At 45.0% G+C, this 13,667-nt stretch overlaps 1 protein-coding gene across 1 annotated transcript in view; it reads left to right on the top strand.

The window, feature by feature from the left end:
• The first annotated feature begins 4,499 nt into the window (after positions 1-4,499).
• Positions 4,500-13,667, top strand: part of LOC310765937 (sterol O-acyltransferase 1-like) — a 34,670-nt gene continuing 25,502 nt past the window's right edge. Inside the window, exons 1-2 of the mRNA XM_083621615.1 lie at positions 4,500-4,896; positions 10,682-10,819. Of these exons, the coding sequence (XP_083477741.1) occupies positions 10,699-10,819 (121 nt within the window). The 5' untranslated portion in view covers positions 4,500-4,896; positions 10,682-10,698. The remainder of the gene's footprint in view (positions 4,897-10,681; positions 10,820-13,667) is intronic.

Below are 13,667 nucleotides of genomic sequence, written 5' to 3'. Positions count from 1 at the left end.
GTCGTGGCCCCCGGCCTTCATACAATCCTCCCCACCACCACCACCCTGCCAGGAGGTTTGCCTGGTGTGACAGACAGCAGAGCCAGAGAAGATTGTCTGGTGAGGCAGTGCCTCAGAAATCCCACCAGACGGCTGTAGCCTCTTTCTGATTGGCTACCAAGGCATCCAGTTGGGGGAGGGGGAGGGGGAGCAGCACTTTTGGAGGGAAAACAAAAGGAACCGTTTCTGAGGGAATGTCCAGCCAGCATGGGCAAAGCCAGAATGTATGTTTTGGGGGGGCAGAACCTCAGTTTGTATTGATTTAATTGATTTATTTGAAGGGGGGCAGCTGTCCCTCTCTGCCACACACACACACACACACACACACACACACAGCTGCGCTCCTGCCAGATAGATATAGATAGCGATAGGGAGGTGGTTTAAGAGAAACCGTGAGGTAGAGTTAGGAAAAGTGTGTTTCACATCCACCCTGAGGGAAATATCTACAGCTAGAGAAAGGAGTCTCTGGACTGAGTGTCTAGGGAGAGGATTCAGACAGGAGTGAACTGGAGGAGCTGAGTTCGAGTCAGGAGGGGAGAGATCTTCTAGAAAGAGAAGACTCCCAAACCGGTTAAGGCAGGGGTGTCAAACTCAAATTCATCGGGGGCCGCATCAGCAGTTTGGTCACCCTCAAAGGGCCGGTTGTATCTGTAGGACTTACATACAGGAGAGAAGGGTTCAGGCAGCCGTTGGATCTGTCACATCACAGGATGGCATGCACTCAATATAAAAACAAGTGGAGGTTTCCTGTGTAGAACGGCTGGCGCCGCTAGAGGGCAGATGTTCCCTGGCTTGCAGGCTGCCGCGCATGCGCTGAAGAGGCGGCTTTCTTGTGTCAAAAAAAAAAAAAAAAGCGAGAATAAAAGGTGAAGGCTGGCGGCGGCTACACGGGCCACATGACGAGGTCTGGCGGGCCGGATTTGGCCCGCGGGCCTTGTGTTTGACACCCGTGAGTTAAGGGATGGTGTGGGGAGATCCCCTGGGTCCACAGTACTATTTGGAGTACCTCAGTGAAGGAGGTGAGGACAGGTGACCCCACCTAGGACCAAAGTCAACCCCCCCCAAAGCAGGCTCATAGCTTTTCCAAATCATTTTCTCAGCAGCTAAAAGGCATTAGCTAAGCATCAGAAGCATTTCGCTCTGCTGTAACAAAGGTCGCTTCTCAGGCTAGCTGACCTTGCCAAAAGGTACATTCAACTGGCCACTTTTCTTTGCGGGAACTGTGCCAATAGAGCAAGAGAAAAGAAACATATCTTGGACACGATGGAACGCCAGGCTTCTCATCCCTCTTTCCTGGGAAGAGTCCAAAAGAGTCCCAAGACAGGAGCTTTCTGTACATGCTCAGGGGAACTCCTGGGGCAGGACTCTTGAAGAGGAGGAGAAAGGGGAGGGAACTGGAAGGGGAATATACGCTCTGTGCAAATGGCTGTGAAGCCGTGCTTGTTTTGTGAATCTTGCTCCTTTTGCCACCCCGGATGGCAGAATAAAGCTTTTTCTCCGAAACTATTTCTTGAGTGTCTGTTGACTCCCATTTCCGTGTCCCGGGCGCAAAGCTCTTCTCACCCGAGGCTAAAAAGGCTACATCAGGAAGTGTGAATGTCAAAAGGCTGTCTAAGAAACCCAATTATGAATCTGCAACACCTATGCAACAACTGAGGGAACTGAAGTCAAGTGTAATAACCACCCTGAGACGTGAGGGTATAGGGCGGTATATATATTCAATAAATAATAGTAGGAATAAAATAAATGGAAATAAGCTGAGCCTTTTACCATCTAGTCTAGGAGCCTGTAGCATCTCCCTGAAACGTAATAACGGAACATAAGCAACTGAAGTTTAAAAGAAGCTGTGCTTGATGAGAGGCCTGTCATATCCATTCAATTTAGTATAATTATTAATAGGCTAACTGTTTCCTGAAAGAACATTATCTCCTAAAATATTCCTTGTTTTAGCCACTGTGCTCTGTCAAATAAATTTTGTTCAACTTCTGTTTGAGTCTCCAAACATCTGATTTTTACCTCACACAAGAACCCAAAGGCGTAGCCAGGATTTTTGTTGGGAGGGGGGGGAACCTCAGATTTGTATTGATTTTGATTGATTTGGGGGGGCAGCTGCCCCCTGCCCCCCCCCCCCGGCTATGCCCATGCAAGAACCAAAAGATAACCTATGGTGGTTGAAAATCTATATAATAGAGTGTTGTACGTAGTTTGAATCCGCTGTAATTCGTAGACAGAGGTGCTAGGCAAATTATTTATTTGCCGGGTCTTTTTCTTTCTTTGAAATAATTTTTATTTGGTTTTACAAATACTGTATAGAATTATAACAATACAAAATATATATTTAGAGATTTTTCTGAATCTCTGGACTTCCCACCTTCCCCTCCATGGGTCCTATGGTCAACCTTTTCAACTGCATATTATTTCATAATCCATATTTTATGTCTCTCCATTTTGTCCATAATATTTGCTACATTACAACTGTTATTGCAATCCTGTTAATGTTTGCTTACAGTGGTATCCTAGATAAATTATAATTCCCCCCCATTCTTTATTGAAGTTTTGGTCTTCTTGGTTCCTGAGCTTTCCGATCAGTTTTGTCATTTCGTCATGATCCAACAGCTTAGTTTGCTATTCTTCTCTGGGAGGGACTTTTGTCTTCTTTCCATCTCTGGGCTAGTAACATTTGTGCGGCTGCCAGGCCTTTTAACATACCACTAAAGCTGTCTTTAACTGATTGTGCCCAGGGATCCCACTCACTTTATTATTCTTTTGTTCTGTGTCTCTTGAGTTTTGAAACCGTGTGTGCATGGTATTGTATGAATTTGTGAGCTGCCCTTGGAGTTTTTAACTGAAGGGCAGCATAAATAACATCTTGTACTTGTGGCCATGAACATTACGCTCGTGTCCATGACTATTCCAAACGCTCAGGAAAACATTCAGTCAGGAACAAAATGTTCATATACCAGCTTTTGTGGGAAAGGATTAGCAAACGCACAGAAGAATGATCTGTATGGGGAAGGCTAAGGACTGAGAAATTATACACAAAGAGACACTAGTTGTGGTGAATTGTAAACAGTGAAGCCAGAAGGAAAGGAAATGTCAAAAAGTTTGGACAATGATTGTAATAAACAAAAATCTGCCCTTATTACCTTATAGGGGACACAAGAGCCCTTATAGAGTCCTTTGTAGGTTCTCCATCGGTCAGAGAAAAGAACAGAGACCAACCAGAGAACATTGAGAAGCAAAGTAGCTCATAAGCCTGATCTTTATTGATCTGTTGCAACAGGGTGCTCCCCTCACACGCAGGAAAGAAGGAGGACCCAGAACCCAGGTGTGCCCACCCTTATACAGACATTTTTAATTCCCTCCCTGGAGTCCAAGGCCACCCCCAGAAACATCATACATACATCACAGAAGGGGTGTAGCTCAAGACCACCACTCCAGATACATCATACCTACATCACAGAAAGGGTGGTTTACAGCAGAAATCTGAGTGCTTTGTTTACCTCCTGTCTGGCAAGTTACCTGTTAATGCTTACTTGATTGGATACCCTGGGGAGCCAGGATACCCTGGCCAGTCTTTTCTAATGATAAATACTTAGTTCCTGAGCCAGGTCACAGGCTCACCCTATTCATACACAGACATACGCTTAAGACAGGATTTGTGAAAGAGGAGACAATGGGGAGGCTTTTCCTTTGACTTTGCAGAGAAAACATATGGTCAGTTTGGGAGTCAAACTGGTTCCAGGGCTGCTTTCCTGTGCTGCTTCAGACATGTGGTTTATATATTTATGTACGTGTTTGCTTGGTACATTTATGAACATTTATTATATGTATAAGACCTTAATTTTTTTTATTTCAATGATAATTAAAATAATTACAGGCTCCATTTGCAAGAAAGTCATTGATAACACAGATATCTTTGACACTGGTCAGCCAAATTACATGGAGGAAGAAATATTGGGAGTAATCAGGTAGCCAGCTGCTTGAGCAAGCTGGTATGTATAAATTATTGGGTGCGATGTTTAAAAGCTCTGGTTCTTGGTTTGCACATTTGAAAGCCACATTTGCCACAGCCAGTGTAACTGCTAATGCTATTTTTCAGAAGGATCGGGTGGGAAGTTTGTTGTCCTGTTAGAGCTTTGTAAAACTAAACTATTCTCCCAGATGTAATATGGGGCACTTGTGTTGGCAGTACAGTGGTACCTCAGGTTACATACTCCGCTAACCCAGAAACAGTACCACAGGTTAATAATAATAACAATAATAATAATAATAATTTTTATTTATACCCCACCCTCCCCAGCCAGGGCGGCTTACAAGCAATAATAAAAAACAAGTTGAATGATTGCAACTTAAAAACAAAATTAAAATACAACATTAAAATATTAAAATGTAGCCTCACTGCAGGAGGAGAAGGAAAAGAAAAAAGAATGAGACTTTAAATGTTGACTACAGCATACGGAAAATTAATAAATGGACACACAGAGAGAACCAACCCAAACGAGGGCGGCACAAAAAGAAGTGTGTCACCACCCGCTCTCTTCTCCCCCAACCTTACACAGGGATTTCTGGTTTGGCGTGGCCAGAAGAGACCGCGCGGCGACCTGCCCTCGGAAGCGCCACCTCCCCCGGCAGCACGTGCGCGGACACCGCCGAAGGCTCCCTCGGCCGGCCAGTAGCCGGAGCCTCCTGCCGACGCGCAGCGCCGTTTCCTGTTCCCTCCGCCTCCCTTTTCGAAGGCGGAGGAGGAACCCAGCCATATAGCGGCCGCTCCTGCCCTTCCCCGCCGCGGGGGGAGCTGCAAAAGCCGGAGCTGGAGGCGACGGCGCAGGCTGGAGAAGAGACGCGGAAACGCAGGTAGGCGCGCCGGGGACGGTGGGGATCCCGGGGATGGAGGGACTCGGAGTGGGGTGAAGCGCAAGGTACCCCTCCTGAACCCCCCAGCTCGCCGTCGAGAAGAAGCGATGGCGTGCCCGGGGAGGGGGAGAAGGGCAAAGGGAGCCCCTTGGCCGCCCCTTCCTCCTCTCCTTCTCGTGCGTAAAGGCTGAGCCCACCCGCGCCACCGGGAATCCAGAAGGGCATTTGCCGCCCCCTCTCTTTACTCACGAGTCAGCCCCGTTGGATCCAGGGGGATTAATGGGCCAAATCAGTGTGTAAACGAGGATCAGGGGTCTGGCGAGGTTTCCGCGAGTCCTCAAGCTTTCCTGATCCCCGCACCATCGTTTTTGGTGCACGGCCCATGGCGAGCGCATGTGGTCCTTTGGAACAGGAAGCTTAATGGAGGATGCGGATTTACTCGGGAGTGAGGCATGGGAGGCAGAAACGACTAGGGGGAAACCGGGGCAAAGGGCTTCCTTTTTTCCACCCGCGTTGGAGAATTATTTACGTAGTTTAAGCTTTATAGAATAAGAGCTTAGTGGGGGCTTTTTTTTGTAATTTTTTATGATTCCTCCCAAGAGGTTGCGGTTCGAAAATGAATGATTGTGTACCCAGAGTGGGGAAGATGTCAGAGGGAAGGGAGAAAACTTAGGCAACGATGAAAAGAGGGAAAACAGCAGCCAGTTGGTGGCACCTTAAAAAGTAACATATTTATGGTGGGAGAGGCTTGCCGGACCGGACACCAGAGGCCACTTTTTATCAGGTGTGAGACTGAAGATAAGCAGTGGCATCAAATGACAAAGCAATGCAGAAAATACAGTCTGTGCTGATTTGATCCAAGCTTTAATTCAGTTGCCGACAGCCTGTGGTTTTTTGCATTTCGTTGCCATTTTAGATCACTGCTTACCACACTTTCGCTCTCCATGCCAAACTGAGGATAACACTTCATGTGTCTATTCCAAGACAGCTTATGCACTGTTAATCTATTACTCTTTAAGGGTCATGAGTGGGGGCAGGGGATACCTAATCTGCTCCCTTTCTTTCTCAGGAAATGGATCAGGAGGACCCTGGGGTGGGTTAGAGGTCCTGGATTCCAAACCATTAGATATCTCTGACCCTGGGAGGGTCCCAGAAGGATGGGAGATGGGAGACACTGGGGAAGGCAAGAGTAATAAGGAATGCTTTGCTGTTGGGTCACAAATGCAATTCAAAGCTGATGGGCTGGAGACACAATGGTAAAAGAGATATCTGGAGGAGTTATAATATAGATCTTGGCTGAAGTACAGTGGTACCTTGGTTCTCAAACTTAACCTGTTCCAGAAGTCCCTTCCAAAACCAAAGTGTTCCAAAAGCAAGGCATGTTTTCCCATAGAAAGTAATGCAAAATGGATTAATCTGTTCCATACTTCGAAAAACAACCCCTAAAGCAGCAATTTAACATGAATTTTACTATCTAGCAAGACCTTTGATCCATAAAATGAAAGCAGTTAACAATGTACTGCAGTCACACAATCAATCAGTAGCTGTACTGGGTTCCACATAGTCACAAAAACAAAACAAAAAAGCCACGAAAACAGCAAAATAAAGTTGTTTCAGCGCCGTGGATAACTAGAGAAGCTCATGAGTGGGAACTGAACCTCTGAAAGGGGTTCTTCAAAAATCTGACGCAAAATGCTCATTCCCTTTCCACAGAGGAATTTATAGGTTAGGTGATTCTACAAATTGCAGAGTAACTTGCTCTTGGCCATTTTCTTAAGGACTGCTGTCCTAAGATCTAGATTAATTTTGCTTTCATGGAGTTCAAACGCTCTTTGTGATTGTAAATCCCCAGAGGGCGTAGATTTTGAGACCCGTGCCCCTCCTGCTCCTTTAAAAGTTCCTCTCTGTTTCTGAGGTGATGGCCAGCAGTTGACCTTTTTGTATCTGTTTTAGTCATTTGGAAATTCATCTAGCTTCTTGTTCCTAAATTATACACTGTCACATCTTTTTGTGGTTTAATCACATGGCACCCTATGACTACCAGTGCATTCTGTTACACTTATCCCTCCCTTGTTTCTGTAATATGCAGGTTTCCTGGAGTTCTTTCAACTTCTCTGGTTCTGATTGACTGAAAAATCCAAATGGTCTAATCTAGCACCTGCATCAAATTGGAGCTATCTCAAATCTTTGAAATGCCTTAAAAATCGACTTTTGTGGCTCTTAAAAATTAAATTGTAGTCAAATTTCCTTGTTTAAAAACAAAGCTGCTTTAAATGAAATTTGAATTCAAGGCAGGGGAGTTCAAAGTTTTCTTCCTTCTATGTAGGAAGCGTCTGAATTACAAATGGGAAACTTTAATTAAATCAACTAATGCTGAGCTGGTGTGGTGTTGTAGTGACCATGGAACTGAACTACCGTATTTTTTGCTCTATAAGACTCACTTTTTCCCTCCTAAAAAGTATGGGGAAATGTGTGTGCGTCTTATGGAGCGAATGCAGGCTGCACGGCTATCCCAGGAGCTGCACAGTGATCCCTCTTGCTGTTCTGGCTTCTGGGATTCGATTCAGAATATTTTTTTTCTTGTTTTCCTCCTCCAAAAACTAGGTGCGTCTTATAGAGCGAAAAATACGGTGTATGGTCCGGGAAATCCCTGGTATAGATCTTGGACCTGCCATGAGCTTACTTTGGAACCTTAGACAATCATCAGTCTCTTGCCCTTCACTTCTCATATGCAAGACATGGGATAATAATACTGACCTACCTTAAAAGGTTGTAGAATAGGAGCAAGAAAATGTATGTGAAGTATTTTGAATATTCTAAAATGTTATTTTGATGGCTACATAATTGTTATAATTATAATAATTGGTCTTGAATTGAATCCATCCTGAACTAGACAGCACAGTGAATTTCCAGAAGTGATGCTAAATTCCACACAACACCAGGAGATCTGTGGTTGGGTCCTCCTGTTTTATTTATGTATGCATCCATCCATTTATATCCTGCATTTTAAAATGGGGCTATGGTTTCTGGTCGAAGCACCACCTCCAGAGGATGGAGGGTTCCCACATGCTGTTTTCCAAATATAAATCCCTCTCCCCACCCTAGTTGCTGGTAGCCTAGTGTGAAGTAAGAGCGCAGGTAGAAATGGCTAGTGGCACCTTTGTATCTCCAACATCTTGTTGTTTGAACGGAAAGCTGTGAGGCATGCAAAAACTCCTTTAAGCTCAGTTATTGCCCTTGGATTTTCTGTGTAAAGTGAATGTCTGTAGTTGGCAGTTAATGGAGGTATTGTAGTGAGTCAGATGGACCATTGTTTTATCTTCTTAATGTATGGCTACATTAGTAGTAACTGGGGCCACCTGGTTCTATAGCCTGACATGCAAGAGAAGTGGTTTTGATGAAACTGGGCTAAGGAACGTTCCACGTTGGCAGCTTTTATTTTTCTTAAAATATTGTTTAAGGGAGTCTTTTAAAAAAATAAAATGCAGATAAACCTGAGTCTGAGAAGACAAATTAAAATCAACAGACTTAAAAGTCAGTCGTAACCCTTGATTTCAGTGGGTGTACGGCCAGTGTGACTTGGTTAGATATAGCCTCTTGTTTTGACCTCAAGTTTCTAAAACAATTAAGTGATGCTTGGTAAACTATTCTGAATAATAATACTTGCAGATAAGTGTGGAGAGTCTGCTGAATGGAGTTTGACATCTATCATAAGCATAAAACACGACTCTTAAATAGGCTTGCAGTAAACCATTTGCCTGACTGCATGTGGCAAGTAAAAATTGCTTGTAGGGGAACTGGTGTACTTTTCCTATGGTAGGAAAGGTGAGATAGTGACCAAATATGCATGTCAATAACTTGTTTTCTCCTCCTCTTGTGGTAAGAGCTAACAAAGCTGGAAACCTTTACAGTGGTGCCCCGCAAGACGAATGCCTCGCTAAACGAAAAACGAAAGGGTTTTCCGATTTTTTAGCGGCTTCGCAAGACGAATTTCCCTATGGGCTTTGCTTCGCAAGACGAAAGCCCATAGGGAAATCTCCGGGGACAGCGGGGAAGCGCAGCGCGCCTTCTCCTCTGTTCCCGGACCTGTCCTGAAGACTTGCAGTGGGAGAAAGGTTTTCCTCCCCACCGCCAACATTCAGAAGGCTGTTCTGAAGGCTGGCGGTGGGAAGAAAAGCCCTTCTCCCGCCGCCAGCCTTCAGAAGAGTTCCCCCAGGGCTGCCTAGGCTGCGGATAGCAGCCTGCTGCCCCGCGCGAGGGGCGCTCTGCTTCAGAGCGCCCCTCGTGCGGGGCAGACATTGGCAGCTTGGGGAGCCCTGCAGGACTTCCCCGCAGGGCTCTCCAAGCTGCGGATAGAAGCTGCTGCCCCACACAAGGGGCGCTCTTAAGCAGAGAGCCCTGCGGGGAAGTCCTGCAGGGCTCCCCAAGCTGCGAATGTCTGCCCCGCGCGAGGGGCGCTCTGCTTAAGAGCGCCCCTCGTGTGGGGCAGCAGGCTGCTATCCGCAGCTTGGAGAGCCCTGCGGGGAAGTCCTGCAGGGCTCCCCAAGCTGCCAATGTCTGCCCCGCGCGAGGGGTGCTCTGAAGCAGAGCGCCCCTCGCGCTTGGCAGCAGGCTGCTATCTGCAGCCTAGGCAGCCCTGGGGGAACTCTTCTGAAGGCTGGCGGCGGGAGAAGGGCTTTTCTTCCCACCGCCAGCCTTCAGAAGGCTGTTCTGAAGGCTGGCGGTGGGGAGAAAAGTCCTTCTCCCCCCGCCAGCCTTCAGAAGAGGTCCGGGGACAGACTGTCCCCGGACCTGGTCTGAAGGCGGTCTCCATAGGAACGCATTAATTGATTTTCAATGCATTCCTATGGGAAACCGTGCTTCGCAAGACGAAAAACTCGCAAGAAGAAAAAACTTGCGGAACGAATTAATTTCGTCTTGCGAGGCACCACTGTAGTTACGTAATCACATTTTCTGGTTTTATCTGAACTAGGAATTTCTGGTTGCCAGCTTTGGAACAAACCAGCTTATTAAACTAGTGTCAAACTTTGACTTAATTAATATCCCGGTGTATTCTGAGGTAGTTTTCTTATTTGGATGAGATAGAAAACTATCGTTATTTGGATGTTTTATGTTTTAATCACAGCTTGGGCAAAGGGCTTGTTCATGTTTTGCTGATTAAGCAAGGATCATCAGAATTGGCGGCAAAAAAGTGTTGTGTATGTGTGATTTATCCCTCTAAACTGACATATCACCTTAAACGCAAGGGCTGCAAGTGGTGAAATCTTACCTTTATGGAAGATTTCCTTGACGGCATTAAAGGAACAAAGATAATGTCAGAAAACATTTCCTGCAACTTTTACCTTCATTAATACTCAACTGGAACAAGTCTTTTGAAAGATACAAGTTTAAGGCAGCCTTTTTAAACATACATCCTGAGATGTTGTTAGACTACAAGTCCCATCATTCCTAGCTAGAAAAACAAGTGGTGAGAGATTATGGGAGTTGTAGTCTAGCAACATCTGGGGACCCAACCAAGATTGAAAGAGGCTGACTCAGAGAGTGAAGGGAACAGTTTGTGGTTTTGAACAAACCCTATCCTCTACTTTCACAACTTTCATCAGTCTGAAGTGGTGTATTTAGAAATGTTTTCTGGCAGCCAGGAGGCCTAGGGACTTGTTTTGTAAAAGAAAGAAGCACTGTGCTTCTTAGAATGATTATAATTATACATCATATAATAAAGATGATAAGCGCATGGTCATAAAAAGCTGAAGTACTTCATACAAGTAAAATTTGTCCTCTGCAGTGCGTTAGCCTGACACCATGGTGGGTGAAGAAAATATCTCCGTAAGGAATCGCCGGTCAACTTATGAGACTGCAGAAGAGAAAGAAGACTTGTCAAAGAGGCATGAAGCAGACTGGTCTTTCCCACAATCAAGCAATGGTGAGATTTCTTCATCAGTAACTGCAGAGATCTTACCTGATTTAGCAGATGAAATGATAAGCAGTGGAATGATTTTAAATCTGCATGTGAACAAAAGATCTGAAGTAAATATGAATCCAATTGTTTCCATTGTTCACCGTGTTCAGTGGGTTTACTCTGAATCAAACTTTGTTGACTACAACCGAGTGCATGTATCTTTGGTGGTGTAGTTCAACGTGGTACTCAGCCAGTTCTGAGTGTGTTTGCCTTGTGCTAATAACTTGACCTTAGCACTGTATTTGTTCCCTGACTTGTTTTCTTTTAGCTGTGTGCCAAATTTGTGAAGCCAGCGGAGGGGATTCTTCTAGAGAACTAGTATAACCTGACTAGGAAACGTATCTATACCTAAATTATCCGTGTTGTAGTTTTTGTTTCAACGGCTACCAGATATTTGCCTCAAGATGTGAATACTGGCATTCATTGCTAAGCTTGTTTACTCAAATTCAAGCTGGGTGTGAAACTGCCTTCTACTGAGTTCGACCAGCAGTTCATCTGACCCAGTACTGCTTTCTCTGGCAGGCAGTAGCTCTTCAGGCCACGTTATTGTGGTTGGGTGGGATTCCACCAAGTCTTTGTGTGTGCAGAATGAGGTCCATTCGCCCAACCTGCCTTTCCCTGCTTGCGGGCCTTAAGTTGCCAATCCCTGGTGTAGATGCATTTATGAGATTTCTTCATCAGTAACTGCAGAAATCCTATCTGAATAAATAAAAGATTTTATCAGTGGATTTATTTTGAATCTGCAAATGAGCAAAAGTTCTGAAGTACAGTAAATAGGAATTCTTCCTCGGGTCTTAAATAATGGATTGTGTCCAGTGTTCACCATGTCCAATGGGTCTACTATGAGTAAAACTTTGTTACAACCCAATACATGTATTTTGGATTTCCAGTCTTTCTGGACCTGTTGGCACATCTGTAAAGTGGATTAATTGTTGTGTTGCTACACACATCCTACGACAAAGCACATCTTGTAAACTATTTTATCATTTGTGATAGGAAAAAATGCTACTTTCAAGCCAGGTTTCGGTGTGTGGGTTGTGGGTGTGTAATATTGTGGGTGCCTGGGATGGCCTCTGCTGACTCGTGCACTTGGGGTTGTCATATCGATGACCACTGGATTCTAACCATAGCTGGCAAATTGTGTTTTCAAGCTGCTCCTGTTTGCTTTCCTCACAGCACTCAACATTGTAAGCTCAGTCCTGTTTGAAAGCTCAGACCCTGTCTCCAGGGAACAGGACCTTTGGGAGGCTGAGCGATGGCCCTGATTGTGGTCTGTCAATCTCAAAAAAATGCCAAACCATCTTTATATTTCCTTAGCCATGGGTTGGCGTGATGTCTGAAGAGAGCCAAAAGAGGCTTTTTTCCTGGATTGATTGATCGATTATTTATTTATTTATTTGACCACTGATTCCTAAGCGGGCCTAACTAATTATTAAGCCGCCCTGTTCTTAATTTAGCACCTTTTTTTTGTTCGGATAAAAGGTCTAATGAGTTTTTAAAAATCCAAGCCTGATGTGAAGAATCTGACTTGGTTCGCATCTCGTTTTATGTCATTTCTTGGGTTTTGGAGCAAAGAAGCCTTCATGGAAACGGAATGTTCTGCCCCTGGAGTTTGACTGGGGATTGGGCTTGTGTACCACTAAAGATAATATCCAAGGGTATGTGTTCCTGGAAGGGCTTTGAAAATGCCTTTGTCCTTCTCTCAAATAGTGTTGGATTTCAGCTGTGACTAATCTGTCTTGAGGAAAGCATGTGGGATCTTTGTCTTGTAGTCCGGGACTTGCAAGGCCGTGGTAATTTCCCAAGGTGGAGGTTACTCCAGGTCATTCCTTAGTGTTGCAAACACAAATGATATGTCAGAAGAATGAATGTGCAGGGGGAATTTGAAGCTGAGGAGGAAGAGGACATAGTTGGTTAATATTAAACACAGGCTCATTTGTTTTTTTTCTTTGGAAAGTTACTTTTCTTTCTCGTTTCCCTCCTGCCTTTCCCATCCGTTCAGTGGCTTGTCATTACTATTTACATACGTCACAATTTATCGTTATGTTATTTTTAGCCTGCTTTTCAGGCAGTGGGGGCTCCCAAAGTAGCTTTCATACACTCCTCAATTAAAAATGAGCGTCACTGAAATGCTGTTAAAATGACCACAAACAGCTAATCAAATATCAAGAGAAAGTATAGGTAAGTCTTTTTATATAACTCATTAAAGCCAGAGTTTCCTTAATGCTTGGGCTATACTATAAACACTTTGGCAAAGAAGAGAGATATGTGATGTTCCTTCAGATAATGCTGTGTGTTGCAGGTAACTTTTCAACTTGATACGCAGCCAGCTCTGAGCATGTTTGCCTTGTGCTAATAATCTGACCTTAGCACTGTATTTTCCCCCTTAACTGAATAGTTTCTCTCTTAGCTGTGCTTCAGCTCTGTGAAACCACTGTAGGGTACAGTGGTGCCTCGCAAGACGAAATTAATTCGTTCCGCAAGTTTTTTCTTCTTGCAAGTTTTTCGTCTTGCGAAGCACGGTTTCCCATAGGAATGCATTGAAAATCAATTAATGCGTTCCTATGGAGACCGCTTGCCAGGCTGGCGGTGCGGAGAAGGGCTTTTCTCCCCACCGCAAGCCTTCAGGACAGGTACGGGAACAGAGGGGAAGGCGCGCAGCGCTTCTCCTCTGCTCCCGGGGCTTGCGGTGGGAGGAGGGTTTTTCCTCCCCACCGCCAACATTCAGAACAGCATTCTGAATGTTGGCGGTGGGAAGGAAAACCCTCCTCCCACCGCAAGTCTTCAGGACAGCCATCCGAAGGCTGGCGCG

The sequence above is a fragment of the Podarcis filfolensis genome (genome assembly GCF_964270895.1).
Source record: "Podarcis filfolensis genome assembly, chromosome: 6".
Classification (NCBI taxonomy): Eukaryota; Metazoa; Chordata; class Lepidosauria; order Squamata; family Lacertidae; genus Podarcis; species Podarcis filfolensis.
The sequence above is the reverse complement of the archived record's forward strand: the minus strand, read 5'-3'. Positions and strand labels throughout refer to the sequence as shown.